The 16,567-nt window shown below is 38.1% G+C and overlaps 1 protein-coding gene across 5 annotated transcripts; it reads right to left on the reverse strand.

Moving 5' to 3' along the window:
• Window positions 1–1,658: 1,658 nt before the first annotated feature.
• Window positions 1,659–14,057, reverse strand: LOC123505673. 5 transcript variants are annotated; one of them, XM_045257307.1, is made up of 5 exons: window positions 13,422–13,940; window positions 11,710–11,776; window positions 6,903–7,131; window positions 6,260–6,738; window positions 1,659–4,630 (listed from the first exon to the last, which is right to left on the reverse strand). In XM_045257307.1, the coding sequence occupies exons 4-5, from the start codon at window positions 6,721–6,723 to the stop codon at window positions 2,098–2,100; spliced, it is 2,997 nt and encodes a 998-aa protein (XP_045113242.1). In that variant the 5' UTR covers window positions 6,724–6,738; window positions 6,903–7,131; window positions 11,710–11,776; window positions 13,422–13,940; the 3' UTR covers window positions 1,659–2,097. The 5 variants fall into 5 exon arrangements, with proteins under 5 accessions (XP_045113242.1, XP_045113245.1, XP_045113243.1 ...); XM_045257310.1 differs by lacking the exons at window positions 11,710–11,776; window positions 13,422–13,940 and adding an exon at window positions 13,970–14,057; XM_045257308.1 differs by lacking the exon at window positions 11,710–11,776 and having other exon boundaries at window positions 13,641–13,940.
• Window positions 14,058–16,567: the final 2,510 nt, after the last annotated feature.

Below are 16,567 nucleotides of genomic sequence, written 5' to 3' on the forward strand. Positions count from 1 at the left end.
GTGTGTGTGTGTGTGTGTGTGTGTGTGTTTGATTATTCTCAATTAAGGCGAGTTCACACGTGCCAATTTGTGACTGAAATTTTGCATAGGTAGAGTTTCCGACTCCTCCCTTCTAGTCGGAAAGTGTCACACGTAGCGTATCGACTAATTGGCGTCTTGGCGGGAAGTGAATGTAAACAGACAAGATGTCTTCCTCCAGTGACGATGCTGAAGCTGTGGTTGCTCTTCTTTTGACATGTCCCTGGCTGAGTAGAAGGAAAGAAAGGAGTGTCTACCACACTCTAAATTAACCTACATTTCTCATAAGAAATTGTTAATCTTAAGAAGATTATACATAATTGCGATCAAATTAAATCCTGGCAAGTCTTCAATCCTCACCTCCAACAACACCCTGCGTTGAGGGAAACAGTTCTTGTAGAGTGACTGCTATTTCGTCGAACGGCGATTTGTGGTAGCTTTATTTATTAATTTATTGATTGATTTATTTATTTTTGCTCTTTTTTTGCAGTATAATTAATTTCTTGGGTCCCAGATGTGGTCTTTTTTCCCTCACCAACTCTAACATCTTCTATATCTGGAGACATTTTCAAAGCTTGCTCCGTGACGTCACGACGTAAAAAAAAGTCGCAAATCGTCTAACAAGACCAACATGTTGTTCTTGTTTTGCGACTTTTCAGTCGCTTAGCACAGATTTTGAGTCGGAAACTCTACCTACGTAAAATTTCAGTCGCAAATTGACACATGTGAACTCGCCTTTAATAAAAAAAAAAAAAAAAAAAAAACTCTGTGAACTGAGTTTAAGGAAATATAGCTTAGGATACTCACGTACACTATGCAACCACATACTGATAATTAGTATGTCATGAATCAAAACAATTTCCTTAATGTGAGGTGAACTGGTTTAAAAGTGGTTACCAAGTGTATATATTATGCAGCTTCATCTTTCAAACTACAGAAAAGTATATTTGAAGAAGTTAGCTAGGGTCAGTCAAACTCAGTAGAGTTATATCATTTCCTCACTCCTTCATACTTGATTCCTGTGCATGAGATTTCTACTGCTACTTTAAGGAAGCTCGAGTCTAATTTCTGTAGTTTCCTTCTGTTGTACCGTCGATCAGTTTGTCTTCATAAATTGCCTTAGCTATAACGAGAGAGCACCAGAGGGAAGGACCTTGGCACATAGGTATCCTCTCTTCACAGTTAGTTCAATCAGATGTATCATGAATCTCTGTGTATGTGTGCAATACTATACGTATATTTTAAGACGATCTGGCACAATTAGTCCGTATTTAACTGTACTGATGGAAACATCTCGTATAGGCAGAAAACTTACAACAAAATTCAATAAGAATCTTATTTAATACTAATTCCCACAGTTCATGGATTTAATATTACATCTGTATTATACATATGTTCATTATATATATATATATATATATATATATATATATATATATATATATATATATATATATATATATATATATATATATATATATATATATATATATATATATATATATATATATATATATATATATATATATATATATATATATATATATATATATATATATATATATATATATATATATATATATATATATATATAGAGAGAGAGAGAGAGAGAGAGAGAGAGAGAGAGAGAGAGAGAGAGAGAGAGAGAGAGAGAGAGAGAGAGAGAGAGAGAGAGAGAGAGAGAGAGAGAGAGAGAGAGAGAGAGAGAGAGAGAGAATTGTCTTTTATCTCTTACATGTATTTAAGTTTTACAGACTCACAGTTTCTTAGTTATACTATGTTTCGTTCTCCAAATTCGTCAACAAACAGCTGAACAGTTAAATGTGTCACTGTAGGACACCACCTCAATGTTTGCATCCAAAAGGAACACTGCATGTTTACTACATTACTGTTCACTTGCACATATCGATCCCATCATGGTTCACATCCACACCAATCATAATAACAAGAATCTGGGAGTAGATATTTCATTGTTCTGATGGGACCGGTAAAATTTTGTTCACTGTTTTATGTTACGAGTTACAATACAAGTTTGTGGTGAGGATCCCACCCTGAGCGAAGGACACAATCAATGTCCTTTTATATTTCTGTTTCCAAGACATGGTTCTCATGCACACGATTTGGGTCTCCCACAGTCATCATATCTTCTTCATTGACTTTATTCATGCCAAGACGTCTTTTTTGCTTCTCTTTTAGTCTTTCCACTTGTAATCTCAACAGGTCTGTTATTGCTTTCAACCATTGTTCTTTAACTGTTGGGCTTGGGGTTCTGAAGGAGTACAGCAGAGTTTTGGTAGCTGCTGTGCGCACCTCTAATTGGAAAGATAGTTTATCCAGCGTTGGCCCGAGTCCCACTGTGTCCATGCGGAGGGCGTCCACATAGCGGTAGTGGGAGCAATAAGGCTCCAACAGTAGCAACATGGATTCTAGTAACACTAAGTGGTAATCTTGTCGCATCATGATCCCTGTCCAGCGCACCTTGGCTGGACCTTCATGCAACACAGGGGCGTGCTCTCCTAAGTCAAATGGTGCCCCTTTGACATTTTCAGTCAGGAGCAGAACGTTGGTATCTGAGACACATTCTCTTAACATGGACAAGGCTCCTTGAACTGGAGGTATGGCATCTTTTTCGCGATGCTGGTAAGTGGAAAGCATTTTGATGTAGTTCATAAAATGGTCTAAAGGACACATGAACGTTTCAAGAGAATTTTCGTGTCTCAATTCATCGTAATGCCGCGTCAGCTCTACGAAGTAATCTGAATAACATCCCCTTAGTATTTCTGAGCAGTCAACAAAACATTGTGCAACTTCTATCCTCGATGATGCTTTCTCTATCATCGGAAGGAAGACGTTACTGTGGAAGTCCACAATGTGTCTCAATAGAGTGATTATAGATGGTGGAGGCTTGGGTACATCTTCGTCCAGTACAGTTCCAAGAATATTACGGAGTGCCTCGATGTACTCCTTCTCCATGTAGGCAGGAGTAGATGCAGAGGTCCGAGAAAACGAAACCCGCTGGTAGTAGAAATCTTTCAGCTGCGGAAAATTGGTCCAAACATTCAAAGGAATTGGTTGATCTACCATTCTTCGCCTGCTCCAGGTCCCCTCACCATCAGAAGAGAAACCGCTATGTTGTCTTACCATTTGACTTTTCACATTCATACTCGAACTTTTCCTGATAGCTCTTCGCCTACCGCTTCTGGGAGTGGAATTTTCATGTAAAGAGGAACGATCGCTTTCGTCCCAGCCACTTGAAGCATTAGGTAATGACGTGGTATTGGAAACTGTCTTCTCGGTGGAGGGCTCACGACTTATTCTATTTCGCTTGCCGCTGAATCGGATATCATTATCTCCTTCAATGTAGCTGTTTCGAGGAGTGCTAGGCTGAGATCTATCTTTCACGATGACCTTCAGATCATTTATCCACTGCTGCTGTAAGTTGATGTTCTTAGCTTTGAAAACATAAATCATCTTGTGTCCTCTAGGGCCCCTTACTTTTAGATCGAAAATCGTCCCACGTTCCTGTGTTCCTAGACCAACTTGATCCATTCTGAAACTAGTCACATAGTTGTAGTTTCTGCCATTACGGACTGTCAGAAGGATGAGCGTCTTGAGCATGAGGACGTGATACACTCGCCGTGGTAAATCTCCACCTTTCCTCAGTGTCAAATCACTGTGTCGGAGTAAATCTCCAAAATTGCTCAGGTCTACAGGGGATCCAACAACAGCACCTAGGAAAAGCTTTGAGTCTGCTTTCTTGAGGGGAATTTTGAGAACATCAATTGCTCTTTGTAATGCTTGCTTTTCCTCAGGACAGCTGGACTTCTTGCACAGAGTTTCGAAAGTGAGAACATAATAATGAAGGCGCATTCGGGGCTTTCGTAATTTTTCTGACAATTGTGGCATATGCTGTTTTATGTAATCTTTGTGCGTCTCCAGGATGTTGTCAACGACAGGAATGTTTTCCATGAAGTAAACATATTTTTCGTACTCTTTCTGACGAGATATAATGGCTTCACTCAGCTTTTTCAGGTTGCCGTCACTGTCTTTGAACTCTTCATGTAGTTTAGTGTGCATCTCCGTGAGCGCCTTAATCTGGGAAAACAGAAGGATAACTTTCCCTCGGAGAAGCGAAGGAGTGTCAGTACTAGTCAACCGCTCACGGTCTTCACTTAGACTTTGCAAAGACTTTAGAAAATCACTGTCAGTCTCCAGGAAGAATTTTAGTTCAGCCTCTATTATCAAGGCGTTGGTCTCGAGTGATGTATCGCTGTGCCTAGAGACCGAGTCGGAAGTTTCCGCATCGTACAATCGTTCCTGGACAGTAGCATCGAGACCCATGTCCTCGTAATACCCGCCTGTTGATTTGCTGTCTGTGTCGTCATTAACGTCATCTTCATCTGAACTTGAATCTGAATCACTATTTACTGACTCCTGTGACTCGAGGCTCTTGGTCGGTTGGTGAGGGGATGGAGGTGACCTTTTGGGAGGGGAGGCGCTGGCGATGGCAGCGCCAGCGGAAAATGAGGCCATCAGCATAGTTGTAAACCTGCCCATACTTCGACCCAACGACGACTTGTGGTCTTTGGTGTTCGACGACTGAAGTCCATTGCTAGAATGAACAATTATGCAACATTATTGTAATTATAGTAATGATGATCATGGTGGTGATAATAATAATGGTAGTAATGATAATGATAAAAATATCTATAACAGAAATTGTAATGATAATGATATGATGATGATAACAACAACAACAACAACAACAATAATAATAATAATAATAATAATAATAATAATAATAATAATAATAATAATAATAATGATAATAATAATAATAATAATAATAACAATAATTACAATAATAATAATAAAATAATAATAAAGATAATGATAATAGTAATAATAATGATAATAATAATAATAATAATAATAATAATAATAATAATAATAATAATAATAATAATAATAATAATAATGATAATAATAACAATAATAATAATAACTAATAATAATAATAACAATAATAATAATAATAATAATAATAATAATAATAATAATAATAATAATAATATCAATAAAAATAATAATAATAATAATAATAATAATAATAATAATAATAATAATAATAATAATAATAATAATAATGATATTAATAATAATAAAAATGATAATAATAATAATAATAATAATAATAATAATAATAATAATAATAATAATAATAATAATAATAATAATAATAATAATAATAATGATAATAATAATAATAATAATAATAAATAACAATAATGATAATTATAATAATAATAATAATAATGATAATAATAATAATGATAATAATAATAATAATAATAATAATAATAATAATAATAATAATAATAATAATAATAATAATAATAATAATAATAATAATAATAATAATAATAATAATAATAATAATAATAATAATAATAATAATAATAATAATAATAATAATAATAATAATAATAATAATAATAATAATAATAATAATAATAATAATAATAATAATAATAATAATAATAATAATAATAATAATAATAATAATAATAATAATAATAATAATAATAATAATAATAATAATAATAATAATAATAATAATAATAATAATAATAATAATAATAATAATAATAATAATAATGATAATAATAATAATAATAATAATAATAATAATAATAATAATAATAATAATAATAATAATAATAACAATAATAATAAAGCATGTTTCTCAGCGGGCAGTTGCTCTCAGACTAATAGAAAGGAAAAACAAATGATAAAACACGCTACAAAATATGAAAATGTGAACAAATACATACTTGACAAGACAGCATCAATAAAAACTTTAAAGGTTTTGATGGAGTTTAATAATTTAGAAGTAGTAACCTAATCAATAAGATCAATAAACACAAATGTAATAAAAAAAGATAACTTCTCATCAAGCAAAGAACTCTGCAGCAAATTCAAGACCTGTGTGTTATTATCATGGGCTGCAAAGAATGGAATACAAACATTAATTATTCCTTCAAACAAGAGACATTAATATAAGGAAACCAACTCGTGTTTGATGTATTATATATATATATATATATATATATATATATATATATATATATATATATATATATATATATATATATATATATATATATATATATACTGTATATATCAGATATTTCCATCGAGTGAACAGGTTTTCATGTTATTTAGAGGATAAAATCAATACCTGCTAGGGTTTGAGGTTGGTGGTGGGTGAGCAGTAACAGGAAAGAGGGCAAACAGTTGTTCCATCGTTTCCTTGGACTTCATTTGCAGCACCACCGCTACCCGTCCAAAGCTGTCGCTTTTACTGATGTACACCACTCTCAAATATTCTTTAGAAGGCGCCACTATGACTACGTCCCTTGTGCGGTGCTGCAGAATGATCTTGTCGCCGTGCACGATGTGACACTCTTTTTCCTCATCATCTACCTTCACTTCCACTTCTCTCAGAGCATAATAATTATCCACCTCACCGATGAAGTTCTCGCGGTCTTCGGACATTTCAGTCTTCTGAGTGATCTCGTGACCCTCATGCATCACTGCCCAGCCCGCCACATTGGCTACTTGTACAAGCGACTCCTGCGGGAGGCGCTTCACTGGTACCTTCACCTCCGCCACGCCCAACAACACACACGTTACGGAGGCCATGGCTGCTTCGGTGTCCTGCAAGGAACAACGAATGGTGAGAATGAGACTTGATGTGCTGTCGATTGTTATGCTGTGTCTCAGTGTTTAAACATTAATTAATCTTTAAAATAATAAATAAAGAGATAAATAAATAAAAAATAAGGTAAGCAAGATATAATTTTCTTAGAATATGTACTTACGTAAAAATGATATTTTCAAAACGGAGGAAGAAAAGTTATTATTGAATGTAACGCCTTATTGTCTTCACGCTATACTGTAACATTAGGCTGATTCATCACGGGGCAGGCAGTCGTGCGTTCACCGATGACAATACGGGCATGTTCCGTCACCTCACTGCGGGTGATGGCCAGGCAGGCGTTAGGTGGCCTCCATGTCCCCACCTTATGCAAGACGATCCGCCCTCCAGTGCTGCAGACAGATCATTACAATGTTTATATATACAAAACTTGCACTTTAATATAGAAAATCTAAAAAAAGCATCTTATTACTTTAATTTTAGGAAATAAATCCGTTATTCATGTAAAATGGCGTGTCCGAGGTGGAAACATGTTTTCCACACACACACACACACACACACACACACACACACACACACACACAGAGAGAGAGAGAGAGAGAGAGAGAGAGAGAGAGAGAGAGAGAGAGAGAGAGAGAGAGAGAGAGAGAGAGAGAGAGAGAGAGAGATGGGGCGAATTGCGTTTAACATCAACAATTTCAGAACAGTTAATGACATGAAACAACTGAAGAGAGGTAGAAGCATATAAAAAACACGAGGCACGCAGGAAAGATTGATAAAAGAATAGAATCAAGGAAATAATATCTGAATATGTATTAGATAAAACACCAAAAGTAATGTAGAGATGAAGTTACGGAAATGTGCAGAAAGGTGAAAACGCTGAGAGGAAATGAGAGTTGATACAATGTGGGTTTGTTAAGGTTGTTCCGATGAAGCAATGAGGGGGAAGCAGTGGAAGCAGTGAAGGAACAGCTGAAGCCAGGAGGAAGTAAGGTGATTGCTATCAAGAGTATCGATAAGAGGTATGACTGTGGCCATGGAAGTGTGTGTGTCAAGGTACTGCTGCTCACTACTGCGCTGGTGACAATGTTTGTTTACACCAATAGTCTCTTTAGCTTCTGCTTCCTATAGAATAATTTTGTATACCCAGGTAAGGAGAATAAAGATATGAAAACCTACTATTATGGTTATTATTATTGTTATTAATTTATTATTGCTATTATTATCATTATTATTGTTATTGTTATTATTTTCATTATTGTTATCCTTATCATCATTATTGTTTTTTTTTCATTATCATCACCGGCATCATCACAATCTTTATTATTTCACACTTTTTCAATCTGTTATAAGAATGAAATGCAGCACGGCAAGCCAGGCAAGTCTTTCTATTTAGTTTCATTGTAGACTTCAAGATACACAGATGGAAACTCCTAATCCCTCAATTCGTATTATTCAGTCGTGCTTTGCTGTGCGCAGGGAATGCGATAACAGCATCCTTTCAACCCAGCCGTTAGTGTATGGGCAGGGCGTCCCTTAGTCATCTACAACAAAACCAACAACAACACTAAAGTAGTATCATAATTGTTCACTTGGACCACCACCGTCAGCATCATAACTGTAACGATCCTTCCACTAACCAACCTCTTATCATCCAGTTTATAACAGTGAAGCCTCATATCTAATATGAACCTGACCAACTGGCGGGAAAGTAACAACACGCATAGTACGTCTTGTAGTCGTCCTGCCACTAAAAGTCACACCAACACTCACACCTGATTAAAACACCTACGCGCCGCCCCTTTTCCTATTTACTTCCCAGCAATCTCACTTCCACAAGCATTTCCTCTGATAAGTGACACCATGGTAGCCTTCACAAGCTTACAATTTTCTTTCTTCTTCTGGCGTGGGTATGGATCATATTCTGAAACACTTTTGCCCGCACTGTCACTACATTTAAAAAGTTCTGCTTGTAGTTCAAGTTACACAGGTTTTCAAGAGTGTTGTTTGTTTTCCGGTTCTTTTAGTTCTAGTGACAGATTAACAACAGTTTTACAATATGAACAAGAAAAACACCCTTGGGACCTCAGCTAATAATTTCTGTGGCACTTGAAAATAGTCATGTTGAAAAGGCAAAGCGTTTCTGAATGCTGTCTGATATTAGCACGGAACGTATGTCTGCATTTCAGGAAGGAGATGAATGAATGTGACTATAGAGCCTGGAACTCCCTTGCGATTTGATGAATGACCCGCGAGAAAGAGCTTTGCAAAGAGTTCATTCATTATACAGTTTCTCTCTCTCTCTCTCTCTCTCTCTCTCTCTCTCTCTCTGGCTATTTCAAAAGATACACACTCCTCCATCTCTCGCCGAGGTATGACGAGACCACAGAGAGAGAATGAGTCAATGATAGCCGCTTATTGTGCTGCCCATGTGTGCCACAGCGGACTCTCGCTACGTGTTGGGGGTGTGGCAGCGCTGCAAGGACAAGCCGCCCTTTGTCACTTCTTGGTATGAGAGACGGATACCCTCGCATGCCATTCGACCTTGATGATATGATCCATCTCACAGGTCTGCCAATCCCTTAACTCTGCTGACCTGTGCTATTATGCGTCATGCTTACTGTCTTATTTCTTACCTGTCATCACAGTTACCTCAAGCCCCACCCACTCTTTCACGCCCGATTGCAATCCTCACTGTTCCTCCTTATACCATTTCTATTTCTGACATCATACTATCTCACTCATTCATTTAATTTTTTCTGCACTAATTTTTCTACTGATTCTCTATCACAGTCGTTTTGATCTTCAGTTTATGTTACGATGTCATATTCTGTCCTTCAACGCCGTCTGTGCTGCCCTCAATGCCTCACAATTCATTCTTACCTCCTACATGGCGTTCTCCGTTGCAGGTCACCGGAAATAACCTCGCAGCTCCTCCTCCTTGAGTTAGAGTTTCCGATATGAAAACTAGAGCAAAATACGTCCAAGATAAAAACCATGACGAATTCTTGAAAAACACACAAAAACTTTTGTCACGAGAAGAAACACGGGTACAACTTGACTTCCCCTCACTCTCGCGATCACGGAGGAAGTGTTCGCCACACAGACGCTCCCTAGGGCGTGAACAGTGGTCTCAAGACGCTAGCTCAGTGTGTGTGTGTGTGTGTGTGTGTGTGTGTGTGTGTGTGTGTGTGTGTGTGTGTGTGTGTGTGTGTGTGTGTGTGTGTGTGTGTAGATGTGTTTCACTGTTGATGAGTAAGCGTGTTTCAGCTTCAGTTTGTGTGTGTGTGTGTGTGTGTGTGTGTGTGTGTGTGTGTGTGTGTGTGTGTGTGTGTGTGTGTGTGTGTGTGTGTGTGTGTGTGTGTGTGTGTGGCTACCTGCTATTCCCTTAACCTTTCCTAGTCTCTCACTGCAGTAAACTCTGAAGGTTTAAAGTGAGTAGATAAGATAAAGGAAGGTCTATAAGCGAAGAAAGAGGCAAATACTTCTTAATGACGCAAAGAATAATAGTATCAAGTGTCGTTATCATAAACACGAAAAATAAACCCTGACGTGTGACAGAGTTCAAAATGGGGTCAGGATTGTTTTTACTTTTCTTTACTAGGTCACTGATAACTCCCAAACACCACTTATAGATAACTAATTCCTTTCTATCTCAGGTATCTCAGGCGGGGCTCACTACAATTACGTGATATTTCTGTTCTCTACATAGGAAGCTGGCAATCTACTGGATAAAAAAAAAGCCCTTACAAAGTTTTACGAGCAAGGGGCTACCTGGTGTGACTTCCTTCACGCTCCGCCGTCTCCATAGAAGGTAAATTATGCAAAGTTGATTCTTATGCAAGTGCTCACGAACCTTGTCATGAAAATCCAGAGATGTAAAGATTACTGCACTTTACGTTCTCCTCCTTCTCCTCCTCTTCCTCCTCCTCCTCCTCCTCCTCCTCCTCCTCCTCCTCCTCCTCATTCTCCTCCTCTTCCTATTCTTCCTCCTCTTCCTCCTCTTGCTACTCCTCTTTCTCTTTCCCTTCTTCCTTTTCCTCCTGTGTTAGCAGCAGCAGCAGCAGCAGCAGCAACAGCAGCAACAACAACAACAACAGGAACAGTAGTAGCAGTAGTAGTAGTAAAAGTAGTAGTAGTAGTAGTAGTAGTAGTGGTGGTGGTGGTGGTGGTGGTGGTGGTGGTGGTGGTGGTGGTGGTGGTGGCAGTGGCAGCAGCGGCGGCGGCGGCAGCAGGCAGCAGCAGCAGCAGCGGCGGCGGCGGCGGTGGTGGTGGTGGTGGTGGTGGTGGTGGTGGTGGTGGTGGTGGTGGTGGTGGCAGCGGCGGCGGCGGCGGCAGCAGCAGCAGCGGCGGCGGCGGCAGCGGCAACAGCAGCAGCAGCAGCAGCAGTGGTGGTGGTGGTGGTGGTGGTGGTGGTGGTGGTGGTGGTGGTGGTGGTGCAGCAGGTGGTGCAGTGCAGCAGGTGGTGGTGGTGGTGGTGGTGGTGGTGGTGGTGGTGGTGGTGGTGGTGCAGCAGCAGCAGCAGCAGCAGCAGTGGTAGTGGTAGTGGTGGTGGTGGTGGTTGTGTTGTTGTTGTTGTGGTGGCAGCAACAGCAGCGGTGGTGCAGTAGTGGTGGTGCAGTGGTGGTGCAGGCAGCAATGGTGTGGTGGTAGGTTGGTAGTGGTAGTGGTGGTAGTAGTGTAGTGGTAGTGGTGGTAGTAGTAGTGGTGGTGGTGGTAGTGGTGGTGGTGGTGGTGGTAGCAGTGGTGGTGGTGGTGGTGGTGGTGTAGTGGTGGTAGTAGTAGTAGTAGTAGTAGTAGTAGTAGTAGTAGTAGTAGTAGTAGTAGTAGTAGTAGAAGCAGCAGCAACAACAGTTGCAGTCGTTGTTATTGTTGTAAAAACCACAACAATAACAACAAAAACAAACAAGCTATCATCATCACCACCACCATCACCACCACCAACAAGAACAACAACAACAAAAACAAACCTTTCACGATAGGCAGGAAAAGCGAGTACGGTGACAGTAATGTAACCCAACGCAACGAGTGACCAGGCTGTGCGAGTCCCCCTCCCAAAGCAGGAATAATGATGATTTAGTAATAGTAATAGTAATAACAATAATAATAATAATAATGATAATAATAATAATAATAATAATAATAATAATAATAATAATGATAGTAATAAAATTAATAATAATAATAATAATAATAATAATAATAATAATAATAATAATAATGATAATAATAATAATAACAATAATAATGATAGTAATTAAAATAATGATAATAATGATTATGATAATAATAATAATAATAATAATAATAATAATAATAATAATAATAATGATGATGATGATTATGATGGTGAAAATAATAATAATGATAATAATAATAATAATAATAATAATAATAATAATAATAATAATAATAATAATAATAACAATAATAATGACAATAACAACAAAAAAATAAAAATATAAATAAATAAATAAATAAGCCAGCCTCCAGACAAGCGAGACAGAACTGTGAGAGGAAGCAAGCAAGCAACTAATTACATTACAGAGAAACAGGAGTTGGACTATCACTTCAGCACCTTCGGTACCCCGCCAGCAACAAGTGGTGATGTGCTGGCTAGCAACAGCACACCAATGGCATCTACCTAAACTTGTGTCACAAACTAATAGTCTTCGAACGTGATTGGTTGCATCAAGATCCGATGGTGGCGGGACAATGGCAGGGTCGTGCCAAGGAGCCCAAAGGTCCTCGCGAGAAGCTGATTGCACCAGCAGCCATGAGTAACCCAAAGCTGCCTTAAGCGACGTATCACAAACATTACGAGGAGGAAGGAGTGACGTACCATTGCTGTGACAGGAGGGATTTCCTCATGAAAGTATGTATGGCGACAGTTCCGGTTAAATGTAATGCGTGAAGTTATTTCCTATATTCACTTATTCGTGGTGTATATTGTGCCATCTTTACTACGTATTGCATAACGTCACACACACGTCACTCTGCTTACGCAAGTGTCACTGCTATCTCCAAATAATTTATGAAGTGATTTTTATAATTTCTTTTCTTCTATTCATCTCCCTTTTAAAGAAAATGGACACACACACACACACACACACACACACACACACACACACACACACACTCTCTCTCTCTCTCTCTCTCTCTCTCTCTCTCTCTCACACACACACACACACATTCTCTCTCTCTCTCTCTCTCTCTCTCTCTCTCTCTCTCTCTCTCTCTCTCTCTCTCTCTCTCTCTCTCTCTCTCTCTCTCACACACACACATTCTCTCTCTCTCTCTCTCTCTCTCTCACACACACACACACACACACACACACACACACACACACACACTTTCGTGCATGCGTAGCGCAACAAACAAAGGTGAGGTACAGGTACTGCATATAGATCACAGAGTAATGGCTACAATTGTATTAAGTGGTCGATGCGGGGCGACAATTTGTGAACCACTGCAGTGTTTGTGGCACCTATTTTGAAAGTGATCATGGTTCTAAACTTCTTTTTTTCTTTTTTTCTTTTTGTCCATGCAAAACTATTCAAATAGGATAATGTTGAACATGCACACAATATGAATAGCTCCTTCCTGGAGAGTGTTACAGGTTTATTTACACTGGACAAAGACTTCATCTGAATGACGGCAATATACAACTGATAAAACTCACCTTGAAATTTCAATGATAATTATATCCTGTACATTTGCATAGCACTTGGAGATAATTGTCTTTTCTAAATCCGCGAGCTCACATATTCACATAAAGCGTTTGTAACTTCATTTCTGACTCTCGTCTCTTACGGCACTATCAACCATGGAGACACTGAGCAGCGGTCCCATCAGCACGCCGAGAGGAACACCACACAGGCGACACAACACATACAAGTACCTTGACGTCACAGTGTCCAGTCAGGTGGGCACAGTCTACGCTTTCTTGCGGTACTCCGCTAACACTGAACCATATCCACAACGAAAGAATAAATGAACGAGGAGGAGGAATATGTAGAGGAGAGAGAAAGAGATAGAAAGAGAAGCAGAATTAATCGTGTAAAGTATGAAGTAACTGGGGCAGAACTGTGTGTTGTCTGTAATAAGGTTGTACGTGTCAGATTGTCTTGAAATGTTCCAAACTTTTCGTTCCTTGCCACTATTCGTTTCCGCTCAGGCTCACCACGACACTGCCATGCCCGCTATCCCAAGGCTTCTTCACTCTCTTACCGAGGTGTTTTGGCGACACTAATGGCCAGTAAAGGAAGGACGAAGGACTGGATAGTAGTGTCCTTTGTTTCCGGTGCACTTAACAAAACTGGAAAGCAACGATCACTAATGCTATCATAAAAGGCCACCACTGAGGACCATGTCGATAAGATAGTATAACTGATACGAAGATAAAAAGTTACAGCCTCTACTGATAGCAGAGTCAGAGTAATGCTCACTTGTTAAGTCCAATATCACCAAAAGGGCGCCATGATCGCCTATTCATCGAACATTATTATTAGTTTTCTTTTAATTCTCTTAAACACATAATCCTGTGCGCATGTGTGTGTGTGTGTGTGTGTGTGTGTGTGTGTGTGTGTGACCATCTCTAATTAGTTTGCCTGCTACGATATAAACACGATTAATAACTGTCATCCAGCAAATGAATCTCGAAAATCATTACCATACAACATACAATTATGTACAACTGTTTCCATGGAGTCAAAACACCCAAGGCTTTTTATATTAGATAGAGTAGCAAAGCAACACACATCGTCAGTTTTACTCTCTTGCTAAACCCTGATGACTGTATCACCTTGTGTAAATATATACTGATAAATGTGCCCAGTTCTTGCCAGCGACCAACTACTTATCCTTGCATCATCCTAAGGTCACAGGCATCCAAGAGCTATGCAACCATTCAAATCGTTAAAAATACCTCGACCTTGACTACTGTCTGAAGAAGTGGCTTACACATCTAACTCTATCCCTTCCCGGTCCCTTCCTGCGTCCTTACTTGGCACTGTGGCAACTGTTGTGACGCACGACAGGGTCACGTTGCGCCCCAGTCTGCACAGGACCGAACACTTCTACTCACCTACTTTGGGCCATACCTTGAAACATTTTAGGCTCTCGTTAGGATGACCTGTGACAATTGGTTCTTAGCAAGATTTTTTTCATAATATATGTATATATGTTTTCTATCATTAAAATAACTCCCTCTAAAGCTAGTTTGAAATAGCTGACAAGTCTGTGGCATACTGAGCGGTGCGGCAGCTGCGGCGGCGGTGAGATTTAGCTATCCTATACTGGAGCTTTGTGGCAGAACCGGCGATGCGGAGTGAGTCACGTTAAAGGCATTAAAGTTAAGGAAAATGTTATCAAACAAGTTAATTATGGTGAGATTGAAAGCCAGAGCGATTCTTTCTTTTTTGTCTCTCGCCTACTCTCAAACATGACTCCTCAAACCCATGCTCTATAATTTCACTCTTCCTCATCTGTAGCACGTGTCCGGCTGATGCTCATACAAACTCAACGCCCTGAACCCTTCTTTGGCACGCGCCCAGGCCCACCTTCCCTACGCTGCCAGAGCTCCTTTCACTGCTTGTGACACATAAAGAACTCCAGCTATACATTCATCTGCTTCCTGCGCTTCTGTCACTATCTCGACGCAGGGAAAAGTTACCCGTGGCACTGTGTAACTTGTATTACCTTTGTCTATCAGTATGGCTGACTAGATGTCTGCTGATGTGGATGAAGATAATTCACTGCCGTTACGGCAGCAGCAGCAAAGAGAAACAACATTATCATTATTATCATTATTATTATTATTATTATTATCATTATTATTATTATTATTATTATTATTATTATTATTATTATTATTATTATAATAATAATAATAATAATAATAATAATAATAATAATAATAATAATAATAATAATAATAATAATAATAATAATAATAATAATAATAATAATAATAATAATAATAATTATTATTATTATTATTATTATTATTATTATTATTATTATTATCAAAATAATAATAATAGTAATAATAATAATAATGATAATAGTGATAATAATAATAATAATAACAATAATAATAATAATAAAAATAATAATGAAAATAATACAAATATTATACAAAAGTCACCCATAAAATATGTATTCAGAGAAAATGATACTTTTAAGGGTGACACTTAAAAGGACACGAACACTGTGTTTACAGGAATACCGACCAAAAATAACTTCTGCTTCAACTTCTTTTCTTTCTTAAATCATCTAGTTCAGCTGGATTGTGGATGATGATTCACAACCTGATGTAAAGATCAAATGATGACACACATGACAGCAACAGCAGGAACAGCAGCAGCAGCAGCAGCAGCAGCAGCAATACGTAGTAGTAGTAGTAGTAGTAGTAGTAGTAGTAGTAGTAGTAGTAGTAGTAGTAGTAGTAGTAGTAGTAGTTGTTGTAATAGTACAAGTGGTAGTAGTAGCAGTAATGGTAGTAGAAATACTGATTGTAGTAGTAGTAGAGTAGTAGTAGTAGTAGTAGTAGTAGTAGTAGTAGTAGTAGTAGTAAAAGCAGTAGCAGTAGTAGTGGTGGTGGTGGTAGTGGTAGAAATTGTAGTAGTGGTAGTAGTAGTAGCAGTAGTAGTAGTAGTAGTAGTAATAGTGCTAGTAGTAGTAGTAGTAGTAGTAAAAGCAGTAGTATATTTTTCCAAGAAATACTCGTAGTAGAAAAAACAGTAATACTGGTAGTAAAGATATGAATAGTGATGCGTAATGATTATATGTTCACTTTACATATATTTGTCCATCTGTCTTCTCCCT

Source organism: Portunus trituberculatus, chromosome 18 (assembly GCF_017591435.1).
Source record: "Portunus trituberculatus isolate SZX2019 chromosome 18, ASM1759143v1, whole genome shotgun sequence".
In the NCBI taxonomy this organism is placed as follows: Eukaryota; Metazoa; Arthropoda; class Malacostraca; order Decapoda; family Portunidae; genus Portunus; species Portunus trituberculatus.

Bases quoted from the DNA above. Each gene is read 5' to 3' on its own strand.
- LOC123505673 (XM_045257310.1), bottom strand. From the start codon at position 6,723: ATGGCCTCCGTAACGTGTGTGTTGTTGGGCGTGGCGGAGGTGAAGGTA. The intron at 4,631-6,259 runs GTATTGATTTTA...TGTTCATTCTAG, and splicing joins CCAACCTCAAACCCTAGCAG to CAATGGACTTCAGTCGTCGA.